We start from the raw sequence: 12,614 nt of genomic DNA on the forward strand, positions 1-12,614 counted from the left end.
AGAAACACCAGTTGTTTACAGAAAAATCCTGCACAGGTTATCTTACAAGTGTTTTTACATGTGCAGCTCATGAGGATGAAACTGTGTGTGATGTCATCAGACGTGAGGCTGTGGAAATAAGACTGAAGTTGTGATGAAGCAGAATAATCCTTTAATCTGTGAACCTTATTAAACCCGTCAATCTTTCTCTTCTCATTTAACTCCCAACAACAACGCAGCATTTTTATTCCCTAAAATGAGAGAATATAAAAACACATTTTCATCCCATCAGAGGAAATCAACATGAACATTTGCTTTTATTCAATTTCATATGAGATGATTAATACTGAAGGAGGGTCATGTGACGCCCACACACACCTGCTGTGAGAATTATTTATTGTTTAAATCCTGTCCTCTGATTTTTAAAGTGGATCTCTGAGTTTTATGGACGTTCGCTCTAATGATCAGTCCCACTGAGTGATATCATCATGTTTCATGTCTGAGTTATGAAGGAGGGAGAGTTTTGATTCACCTTCTGCAGGCTCTCTGCCTCCCCTTCAGCTCTCCTTAATCTGTCTGTCTCTGTCCTGCTGAATGTCCATATCTGTAACAGACCATAATATCCTGTCACATGGTTAAAGCGTGTGTGAATGGAGCTTTAGAAAACATCACTATCAGGAGAGAAGGAATGACTATCTGAATGAAAGAGACAATATGGTACAAGAAATTACAAAAATAAGATTCTGAATAATCTTAAATCCTTTTTACATCCTCCTCCTCCTCCTCCTCCTCCTCCTCCTCGTCTCTGTTGTCGTGGCAACGTGCGTCCTCCTGCTGACACACTGAGTCAGTCTCTGGTCGGATCAGCTGTTCACTACGATATGAAGGCAACTTTGCAGCCGTTATGGGAGCTGCTTTGTCTCAAGAGTCCATTGGAGCAGGCATCCTGTGAGGCTCGCTGTGAGGGTCTGAGAGCCGGAGGAGTTCCACAGTCTGTCGGCTCACTGAGCTCCGAGTCCAGGCCCAGGATGACGCTGACGGACTGGGGCAAGTCCTGAAGGGGACGCACAACATACACAGTTACTGCTACACTCCTTCAATCATTCCAGGATTTCGCAGGCTGTTTTTGTTTTGCTTTTCTAAAGAGTTGCTATGAATGTTGTGATGTTTTTAGACAGGTTTTCTTGCAATGAAATCATGGGGGCAAGTGAAAATTGCAAAAGTAGTTTTAACGCTGCCACAGATTCAGAGTCCTCCTGAGACCATGTGTCCTCTAAGTCACATTTTTGGTTTACTTGACCTTATACTTCATTCTACTTAAAGGGAAATTTCGGTTTACTTCAACCCATCTCCTATCGTCCTAAATTTGTTTCAAGTGACAGGTGACATACAGATAATAGTTAGCATGTTAGCCGTTAGCCTAGATACAGCCGGGGTGCATAGTAGCGTCAGACCTGTTAAAATGTAAGTGAAAGGGCATCCCTTCAAGTGCAAAGTTAGTCCACTAAACAAGCTTTTTTTCCACAAAGACCGCCTCATATCGTTAGGATAAATGTCAGAGAACATATAGAAAACGACATGTAAACGTGTTGTCTTACCTTACCGGTGTGCTGCCATGTTTATTTATCCCTCTAGCTCTGCTTTCCAAAGCGCAGCCGAAATATATCTCACCAGCTCTAGATAAAGCCCAGCTGGATACTACTCCAGGTGGAGTCTGTCTCGTCCTCGGTCACATCCAGACCTTGAAAATAAGGCTGCAACTGGTCTCATTCCTTGCAACAGAGGCATTCCTCTTCTGTGGGCACTGGGGCACAGCATTCACAGGTACACCACCAATCTCCAGAGCTATGCAGCCTTGTGGCAGCCATTCCTCCTCTCTCGTCCTCTAACGTTACCTGTTGCGCCTCTCTCTCTCTCCTCCGTTCAGGCGACCGTCCGGTTCTGCCTTCCAGCTGTTGCTGCTTGTTTAGGCACGCTATGAGATCGCTGCTTGTTCTCGCGATATTTTGGCCGCGCTTTGGAAAGCAGAGTTAAATGGTAAACAAACATGGCAGCACACCGGTAAGGTAAGACAACACGTTTACATGTTGTTTTCTATATGTTCTCTGACATTTATCCTAACGATATGAGGCGGTCTTTGTGGAAAAAAAGCTTGTTTAGTGGACTAACTTTGCACTTGAAGAGATGCCCGTTCACTTACGTTTTAACAGGTCTGACGCTACGGCTGTATCTAGGCTAACGGCTAACATGCTAACTATTATTTGTATGTCACTAGTCACTTGAACCAAATTTAGGACGATAGGAGACGGGTTGAAATAAACCGAAATTTCCCTTTAACTTAGACCTGTTGTCCTCATTCGTGGACACTTTTTTGTGTCATCTAGTGGTAGTAAGAGCACAATACACTAATCCATGTAAAAACAAGATGGCAGCCATCTCTGCCAAGTCAGTCTGCAGCTGATCCCGACACAAAATTGGACAAAGTACAAAACCAATATATATAACAATATGGCTCGACAATAAAATGAGATTTTACCTGTTTTAAAGAGTCAAATTTGGGGTAAAGTTGCAGTCATTGGACAAAATCGCAAAGTTGCACATAATTCACAGGGGTTGGCTGAATTTCCAGAACGCAAACAAATAAAGTTGTGATAATAAGTGTGTGTTCTGGTGTTATTTAAATGAATAATTGTTGTTGAACGTACCTTGCAGTTCTTTATCTGCAGACTGATGCCTTCTGCTTTCTGAAGGATCTCCTCGATGTCCAGCTTCATGGAAAGTTCATTAATGTGCTGCAACACAAACAAACTGATGTCAGTTCAGTTTAGATTTCAATGTTTCTTTCTACAGAAACACTGAGAGGGTCCCTTCTTAACCTGGACCCAATTTCTCCATGTTTTTGTGTCTAAGTGAATGATAGGAACAGTTTTTGGAATGGAACCACTCGGGGAACGTTCGCACTTTTAGTGTAAGTCCATTAAAAGTGTTTGTTTTTGCCACTGACAGGCTCAGATCGTTATTCTTTTTGTTAAAGAAGAGGATCCTTTTTGTTCCACTAGAAAACAGCCATGAAAGTACCATCACCAAACCCACCAGACACTGTAATTTTAGCATGTATGGTGCCAACACATTCTCACATCCAGCTGGAGGGATTAAGGGTTTCTTTTAACCAAACCAGAGTTGGTGATTGTTGGAACAGTAGAGAGATGAACCAAGGTGGTTTCTCTGAATTTTCTTTTGTTTCTCTCAACTTTAAATGACTTGTGTTTTACAATGCTAAAATCATTGTTTTTTCAAATAGAGTCCAGTGGGTTTGGTGATGGTGATTTCACGGCTGTTTCTGGTTAAACAAAAAGGATCTTACTCTGTAACACAGACATCTATCTCTGTAGGGATCCTTTCCCATAATGTTGTCACATGCTTAGAATAACAATCTGAGCCTGTCAGTGACAAAAACACTTTTAGTCAACAGCCTTACGTCGGATGCAGCAGCAGCATCAGCTCACCTTGAGGATTTCGTTGAAGCCGTAGTTCTCCTCCATGATTTTCTGTTTCTCTGAGTCCAGGATGGCGCAGCAGACCAGCAGATGGAAGTTCTCACAGGGCAGACCGGTCCACATCACCTGAGGACGACACACAGGTAGATACAGGTGCCGTTTATTATCTGTATGTTGCTACGGTTACATGCAGGCATCACAGAACTTCATAATGGTAACAACTTAACTGTGACAGACATCAACCACATGAGTGAGCATTGATCCAGATCCACCACAGAAGAAGAAACTCACCTCCCAGAGTCGCAAGACGTCCTGGAAGCTGAGCTCTCTCTTGAATCTGATCAGCAACCAGCGGAAACAGAAGTACAGATAACCTGAATCCTGAGCCTCTGCAGACAAAACAGAAACACAGTCACACTCTCATGTTAGCTTGTTCTCCTTCTTGGATACAGTCCCACCACAGCTGCTCTGTTTCACTTTAACTTTACCAACATAGTGTTACAGGAAGGAGTCCTAAAAACCAGAAATGAGTTAGCATGTTGGCACTCTCAGTTCCCTCTTCAAAGTCAGTGGGTTTCTGAATGTGTTTTTGGTCACGTCTGAAATAATGTCTGTGGTTCACACAAGCTGGAGAAACTGAATTTAAAAGCTTTTATGTGTCTTAAAAGAGGTGGTTATACACAACTGAAATACGGCTTTTGTTTTGAGTGCTCCCCATAATCAATCTTTACATCACTGACCTAATAATTATATTAAAGACAGACGTGCCTCCTAAATGAACAGAGCAGTATAATGCCTGTAGGAAGGTGTGATGTGATGTTGAGCATCTGAGAGCTTTAAGAGACCGAGTCTAATCTGACACACTGCAGAGTTGGACATACCGAGGTAGTTCCAGAAGGCCAGATCCAGCAGTCTGAGCAGAGTACTGAGCTGTATCAGCTGAGTCTTCATGCCCTGCATCTGCTCCTCAAAATTCTGGTGCTGCAAAACAACAAACACACACAAGTCAATCTAAAACATCCAAATATATACGTTATATAGAAAGATGCTGAAGTCTGTCTCATCTTAGTGTGAGTCTTTTAGTTCTGTGACGTCAGGCCTTCAAAGTAAAAGTGAACTCACCATTTGGTCCATGAAGGAAACAAAACACCAGAAAGCGTCGACCTCGTTCTCCATCACGTAGAGGATTGGAGACAGCAGGTCGCTCATCCCTTGAACGTAACCTGACGACACACAAACATGAATATTAGTATCATATGTAGAAGCAGGTGGTCAGTGCAGAAGAAGAAGAAGAGAAGACGATGGAAAAGTCTCTTATGATTCGTCACTGATCCACAGGAGGAGTGAGTGTGATGAACTCACCCAAGTCAAAGTCGAACATGCAGTAGGTCATGAGGATGTCGTGGAGCAGGACCAGCCCGGGGTTATCAATGCCTTCATAGAACCTGTTGGTTCTGTCTGTCCGGTTCACGTCTTTCTCTGCAAGCAGCAGACACACAGTCTTATTATCATGTTTCATGATTTAAAATAAAATAAAATGAACTGAGAGGAGAGGGAGGAGTGATCAGTCACCTATCAGACTCCTGTAGTCTCTCAGTCTGGAGTTCCTCCTTTCCTGCTCCTCACTGACTGACTTCCACTGCAGCTTCATCCTGAAGTACTCGTCACTGTCAGCGAAAAGACGCATATCAACATCTTCCATCAGCATCATATTCAGTGTATGTATATACAGGATATTAATATCAACCTGTTAACTGATCAACAGGTTCATCTATAAAATAAAGAAAAATGCTAAATGCTAATGCTAACTGCTGCTAGCTGCTATTCAAATTTACGTCACATCATTCCTGCCCACGGGCTCGTCAATGGCTGTCCCTTTTACACAGACATTTATTCGGGGCTGTTACTACCTCCGCTGCCAGCTTAAAGGCGAGACAACTCTGTCCCGCCCATTCCCCATTCATAAAAAGCGGTGAGGCAGAATATGGCATAAAATTTCCCACTTGAACAGGAAGTGTAAAGGAAGCTAGTGATAAAGTGTTAGCAGTCGTACGTTTTGGCCCTCTGCAGGACTTTCCTCTCCTCCAGCGTGCTGTCCCACGGAAAGTATCCCAAAAGAAACTTCCAGGCTTCTTTCCTCACAGCGTGACAAAGTCCCTGCAGAGACAGGACAGGATGAGACCTCATACCAACACAGTGGATGTTGATGATGTGGTCAGAGGAGTCGTTTCAATCAGAGATTATCGCTAATTGCTGATCTAAACAGAATAGACTGACGGTGAAGTAACAGTACTCAGACTGACTGAGATGATAATAATAAAGTCAACTTGCCCCCTTGAAGATGATTTGTTTAAGCAGTGGGATGTTGATCATCCTCCCCTCTGGATCCTGATGTTTGCCCCACTCCTCTGCTGACAGCGGCTCCCTCCTCGTCACCTGAGGCCTCATCCCCAGGTCGATCTGTAGGGACAAAGGTGAGACGGACATAGAATCAGAGGTGCTTCATGCAAACAAACATGTTGTGTCTGTTAAACAAAGAACACATGACAAACAGATGTAGAGTGTCTGTCTCCACCTTCATGACTGTTTGTTGGTCTGTGGAAACATCAGGGACGATGACATACATCTAACAATAATGAACAGCAGTGTGAGTGTGAGCCTCGTCTCACCCTGGTGATGACTTCGAAACCGGGCTCCTCCTGCTGGTTGATCTCCAGTCCCGGGATGACTTCACCCAGCAGGTCGGCCACCTCCTCCGGGGGGCGCTGGTGCTGCTCCTCTGTCCCCCGAAAAGCGTCAAAGATGTAGTTGGTGACTTTGGAGAAGCCGCCCAATGTGGTGACGTACGGGTCCTTCCTGAATTTCTGCTGGAAAATAACTGTTCTCTTAGTATCCAACTCATGTTTAATGCTTCATCATCACAGTGTTTCACAGATTACTCCCACTTACAGCCACCTCCATCCACTCACTATCACCTTCAACCACCTACAACCCCCTCCAACCTGGATTTATCTGGAGAAAATATCACTAAATATAAAGCTCATGTTGACATGAGGAGGAATCAAAAACCTGCCTACGTTGTGTTTTAGAGAGAATTAGTTTCTTACATGAACGAGGCCGAAGTTGTTGTCATCCAGAAGGTTCTCAAAGGACTGAGACAGAGCTTTGTTTGGAGTGCTGACCAACAGACACGTTTCATCTCCTGTAGACCTGCACACAATAACACACGTACGTTTACAGATAAACACAGGTAGTCAGTGTGATCTGACCTCTCACTGTTTCCACTGACTTATTAAAGACTACTTAACTGACATCAGTGTCTCAATTAATCAACAGAAAATGAATCAGCAATTTTTTACCTGGTTTTAGCTTCTGTGCAAATAAAGTGTGAATAAATAAGAACAAGTTTATCTAAAATAAAGAAAATTAAACTTATTTTTAAAATTAAAATTAAAAATATATCAAAAATGTATAATTTGTTTTTAAAAAAATAGCTTTTTAATATTTTTTCTTTCTTTCTTAAAGCTTTGATTGTTGAGTTTTATTTCACTTTACGATTAATTTTTAACACCATATTTTATTTGAATGTATGCAATTCTCTGGAAGCAGGTTACTTCAAAACAAAACCCAGAAACAGTGACTCAACCTTTTCATTGATCTCTGCAGACTTTAACAGCCAATCAAGAGACAGACAGTCAGCAGGACGTCACACTGGTGCTGCTGGTGTTACTGGTGCTCTGAGTCAGAAAATACCTGGCACTTAATCCGGACGATTTCATTATGAAAGGCTTCGATAAGAACTTTAATAACAGCTATCAGCAGCGAGATAGAGACACACAGTGAGTGTCGTCAGCAGAGTCATGTCACATGATATCTGGTTCAGAGAGAACAATGTGTCCTGAATGTGAGACTGGGTCCACTGAGGCTTTAACATCACAGCACACAGCGGCAGTAACTAAGACAATAATATAAAGGCCTCACCCAGGAAAACAGTTAGTTTACTGTTGTTGTTGTTTCATGGTTCCTTTGGACGATGACAACAGACATTTATTTATTTATTCTCAAACTGTAGAGACCCACGTCTACAGTAAAGCTCACTTTAAACAATCTGCAGAGAATTTTCTCCATTAAAGTGAAATAAAGACATAATAGAGTTGATTATGATAATTTGTATTACAGCTAGAAATAAAATACATAAAACATTAATAAATGCTGTAATCTGCAGATCAAACTGATCCAGTGTGTTGTTTGGTCTTTTTGTGGTTTTCCCTCGATGCTTTAAACTTAAAGGTCCAGTGTGTGAGGTTTATGGGGATTTAGTAGCATCTAGTGATGAGGACTGCAGATTTCAACCAGCTGAAACTTCTCCTGGTTAGGAGAAGTTTCAGTGGTCATTGATCAGGAGCAGCTGAATTATCCACAGAGGTCTCTTCCTCTCCAAAACAAATGAACCAGGTGATTTAAAATGGTAGAATCGCTGAACAAAGCTGTTTTATGTTAAAAAAATCTGTTTCGCTGACACTGCTTGTCAAAGAGGGGCTGCTAACTACAATGGCCGACGCAAAAATTCAAATGGTTCTATATCGAGCCAGTGTTTGGTTTGTGCCAGAGCGAGTGCAGAGCTGATCTTCTTCCTGGCATTGTTTTGAAAGTGTGTTTTAGGCCAGGGGACAGATCAAGCTCTGGAACCTCCAGGTAGTCCTGCACTAAAATGATTAATTTCTTCTCCATATTTACAGGAGAAGGGAAAGATATCTGTTGCCTGTGATTGGTTGTTCCTTGTCACATGACATGCAGTGCGTGTAGCTACATTCCAAAAGTTCTGTTTATAAAACTCTGTTTATCTTAGGGCGCAACCATCACGCCCTGAAAAATAGGCGCTTGGGAAGGTGTGCGTGCCATGACAACATCACTCTGGCATTTGAGCCTGCCTGCTGCACGTCTGCATTCAAAACAATAAATTTGAGGGAGCAAAAAAAACACATGACATGTATTTTCAGATGATTACACAATTAATAAAAGATACTTATTATACTGTATTTAATTTCTGCCAATTTATCCCCCTAACTCCTTCACACTGGACCTTAAAACTTTACCCTATAGGCAGGAGTTGCACTTTTTCAGTGATCACAGTTACATTTGTCAAAGTGCAAAACTTATGTTGTGCTCTGTTTTGTCTTTATTCAATCATTATTATCAGAATATTCCTGATTACTAACTGGATTTACACTGAAAAGATGTCCTTGATATTTCAACAAACATATAATCAATAGCATCAGATATATCACACTGATGTTGTTGTTAGCTTGTTAGCCATGTTAGCACCACCAATTACCTCACAGCACCAGTACACTTCACCAATCAGAGCCCAGCCATTCATACATTGGTGGTATTGTGTACTTACTCTGTGAGCAGGGCGAACCTCCTCAGGCAGTCCAGGAACTGTTTGCTGCCGCCCTGGTGGAAGTGCAGAGCAGGCAGGGAAGAGTGGGACTCCTTCAGTCTGAGGAGCAGAAAGGTCCAACCTTCCTCCTTCACTGTGATGGACCTGAGGTCGCCCACACTGAAGCTGAACGCCCACTTGCTCTTCTCATGGCTGTGGTTTAGAGAGCCTGAAAGACCAGGAGCAGGGATCAGACCCTACACTGGTGCTGCAGCTTTTCTTTACCGCACTCTACTATAAGTATATTTAACCAAGACTGAGAGGTAAATAGAAATATCAGATCACATCATCAATATGACAGGACTCAGATCAGGACATCTGTATGTAAATTAGTATAAACAGCGTGGCACTGAAAGAGTTAACTGCTCAGCTGCATTCACATGTTGTGAAATGCAGTGAAACGTGTCTGTCAGGTGACACTAACACTTTCATTTCCTCCAATAAAAAACAGATTTCAGCTTTTACTGTCAGGATGTTTTATGAGAACACGTAGTCCAAATAATACAGAAACATGCCCTAAAATAAATGACGCAGTAATTTACTGTTAATGTTTGAATAAACTCATTCACCACATGAACATCTGAACATACAGCTGGCATGATATTAACAAACAGAATTAATAAACGAAACTGGTATCGTCATCTGTTTTTTTAAGGATATTAAAGTAGATAAAGAGAACTCACCCTCTCCATTCGTGCAGGTCTTCTTCTTGAAGGACACGGCGTTGATCATGTCCCACTCTGTCTCGTAGCTCTGCTGTGTTTCTAACAGTTGGTGGGACTTCTCACCAGAACACTGGTCCCACTCCATGACTGAACTGGAGTCCTGATGAAACACATAGAGTCACATTTTCTCAGATGTAAAACTGCTTCTAGTTTCCATCGTGGATGGAAATTATGAACTGAACCAGTAAGAAAGTGGAGGGCTGGTACTCCCTGGTGGTCTGAGTGTTGAGGTCCTGAGCATGAACCACACTGATCCCAGCTGGAGCCAGCGGACCTCTGTTTCATGTTATGTATGTTAGGTTATGTAGGTATACGTAGTATGTAGTTATAAAGATTGTGTATCCGCTGTTACATATTAGGTGTACCTGTAGTTATACATGTAGATTATCTGTAGTTATTTATGTAGTATAATATGAAGCATGTAGCTATATATATATAGCGTGTATATATGTAGTGTATATGTTGTTAAATGTGTACTATGTAGTCATATATGTAGTATATAGGGCTGGGCGATATGGACAAATATTCACATCTCTGTATTTACGGGCTGACTGGCGATACACGATATATATCTTAGTACTTTCTACAAAATGGGCAACATGTTTTCAGTTGCAAGTCAAAGCCACATTTGAGATATTTATTCAGGCTATTAATCTTAGTTATTCACAGAGCATCAACAGAGAGGCCGAGGGAGGGAAGGAGCGAGAGACACTTTGCCCTCATTATATACATCTTGTATATGAAACGTCTGTGTTGTCACTGCATTTTTTTAAATAGATCTGTCGCCTCCATCCAGGTGCTGTCTCCATGTCCAAGGAGAACGGGGACACGCTATGATCCACCTCACACACAAACGCTCATTTGACACAGTCAAGCAGCCCTGTCTCCCACACATGCAGCAAAGCGCTGTACTGCACCTGTGCTACTGCGGCCATTTTATTTATCTTACAGATTGATTTAGGGTAGCATGTGCAACATATCAACTGATGTCGCGCTGTTGACTAATTCGCAGACATATTAAACAGAGTAGCAGCACTGCGTCTCTCTTAGCGTTGCTGTAGAACTTGTGAGTGAGTGAGTGAGTGGGGTGGAGCTGTGTGGAAAGTGTGAGAGAGGAGAGATGGACACTGGTGAGCGTTATGTAATGCAACTTGACCCAATATCGATATAAACAGTGTTGTCTAAATCTGTATCTTGTTTTAAAATATATTGATATACTGCACGGAGTAGTTATGTTGCCCAGCCCTAGTAGTATGTAGTTATATGTGTTATGAAAATGAAAAGAGAAACAGTGAGACAAACCTTTCCAGCACACAGCATGTTTGAAGGGTCGACTGTATCTTCCAGAGGTCTGTACTCCACCATGATTTCAGCATCCTGACATGTGCACACACAAAATGTCCTCAAGTTATTACAACCAGCAAACCAGGAGCCATGAGCCAAAACACACAGTATTATTATGACACAGTAATAAGACACATGGAGAGGAATGTGTGATCTATGAACTGTTTTACTTTGTCAACAATCCGAAGTGACCCCGAAACGAGTAAATCCTGCTCGATGCCGTCTTCATCACTGCTCGGATGGATGAAGACTCCTTCAAGTTCAAATAGAACCTGCGGGACAGATGTTATGTTGACATTAGCTTCAGTTCAGTTTGAACAGGAAGCAGGAAATAACAGTCATGTCTTTACACTTTTTGTAAAACACAAGAGAATCATTAAAACTCTGTAGCCTACCATCAAGATAGATTCATCTCAGTGGTATTTGTGTGAACAGATTGACAATCCACATGTTAATGTGTAATCTGTAACTATAAAGCACCTTTCACAAATACAAAAAAAGATTTATAAAATCTAAAAAAGATTTTACAAATATACAAAAAAAAACATATGTGAATATCTCCCTAACATCTACAACTTTCAAACAGATATTTCAGAATCAGATTTTTATTTGTGAGTCTTAATTCTAGGCTTGCATATTTCCAATTTAAGCAAACTGAGTCTTTCTTTTGTTTTAGAATAAGTTTGTGTATTTGCAAATCAGTTTTAGATTTGCAAAAATGTTTTTTAAAGATACAAATCTGTTTTAAATGTATAGGTTAATCATTTACACAGAGCCTATTGAACTCCCACAGCAGAAACACTGAGACAAACTTATTTCCATATTTGTGTATTTACAGAACACTATCATACTTGCAAATTAGTTTTCTGAGTTTACAAATCTCTTTTTGTATTTATGGAAGTTGTTTTATATTTACAGATTATACATAAACACACAGACTGTCAGCTGTTCACACAAACAATAGTGAAACTAATCTGTCTCCACACCTACAAGATAACTGTTGACCAATTCTCAGGGGCCCACTGTGTCAACAACCGTCAGCTGGCTTTGTTAGCAACATGCTAATGCTAGCATAGCTTTTAGCATGTCATGTAGGAGCTCACGGGCCGCGATATGCATCCAAAAACTAAATATACAGTTCACTGTAATGCTGTCGTGGCATGTCCTCCTCCTCCTCCTCCTGCTGCTGCTGTGATGATGTCGTTACAATATAGCTAACGTTAGCACAGCGGCTAACTCGAGCTAACTTCAGCTAACTGCTCCGCTGCTTAGCTCGCGAACCCGCAGCTGTAACCTGGGTAACAGCCATACGGACTGACGCAGATATGCAACCCCGGTGAGATCTGAGACTAACAGCCTGTGGCAGAGTCTTTAAACCAGTTCTTAAACATGTTTTTTTACCTTCGGAGCAGAATCCGCCGCCATGTCGCCTCCTGCGATCTCTCCGAGTGACGTCAGCGTCTCACGTGCCTGTCAATTTCCAAAACAAAACTGACAAGTCAGCTTCCGGTACGCATGCGCACTGCATCTTCAGTTATTTATTTATTTTTATTTCCTTTAAAGATAAAACATATCACTTGTAGTTCATTCTTCGTCTTTTTTATTTTATTTTATTAAGTGTAACTT

At 41.6% G+C, this 12,614-nt stretch overlaps 1 protein-coding gene across 2 annotated transcripts; it reads right to left on the reverse strand.

Annotated features, from left to right (window-relative positions):
- Positions 1–134: 134 nt before the first annotated feature.
- tbc1d15 (TBC1 domain family, member 15) lies at positions 135–12,461 on the reverse strand. 2 transcript variants are annotated; one of them, XM_033635958.2, is made up of 17 exons: positions 12,390–12,461; positions 11,159–11,260; positions 10,947–11,021; positions 9,603–9,744; positions 8,881–9,088; positions 6,584–6,686; positions 6,146–6,340; positions 5,808–5,936; positions 5,530–5,633; positions 5,049–5,143; positions 4,839–4,955; positions 4,599–4,699; positions 4,358–4,457; positions 3,768–3,865; positions 3,486–3,602; positions 2,685–2,771; positions 135–1,033 (listed from the first exon to the last, which is right to left on the reverse strand). In XM_033635958.2, exons 1-17 carry the CDS (start codon positions 12,411–12,413, stop codon positions 854–856), a joined length of 1,977 nt encoding a protein of 658 aa, XP_033491849.1. In that variant the 5' UTR covers positions 12,414–12,461; the 3' UTR covers positions 135–853. The 2 variants fall into 2 exon arrangements, with proteins under 2 accessions (XP_033491849.1, XP_033491848.1); XM_033635957.2 differs by having other exon boundaries at positions 6,146–6,343.
- Between the last annotated feature and the right edge of the window lie 153 nt (positions 12,462–12,614).

The sequence above is a fragment of the Epinephelus lanceolatus genome, chromosome 5, assembly GCF_041903045.1.
Source record: "Epinephelus lanceolatus isolate andai-2023 chromosome 5, ASM4190304v1, whole genome shotgun sequence".
Taxonomy (NCBI): Eukaryota; Metazoa; Chordata; class Actinopteri; order Perciformes; family Serranidae; genus Epinephelus; species Epinephelus lanceolatus.

What these genes read in the sequence shown, in the direction of transcription:
- tbc1d15 (XM_033635957.2), bottom strand. Translation starts at nt 12,413, where the DNA reads ATGGCGGCGGATTCTGCTCCGAAG. An exon ending in CGGCGGATTCTGCTCCGAAG is followed by an intron (nt 11,261 to 12,389) that starts GTAAAAAAACAT and finishes TCTGTCCCGCAG; the next exon opens with GTTCTATTTGAACTTGAAGG. An exon ending in TTTCCTTCATGGACCAAATG is followed by an intron (nt 4,458 to 4,598) that starts GTGAGTTCACTT and finishes GTTGTTTTGCAG; the next exon opens with CACCAGAATTTTGAGGAGCA.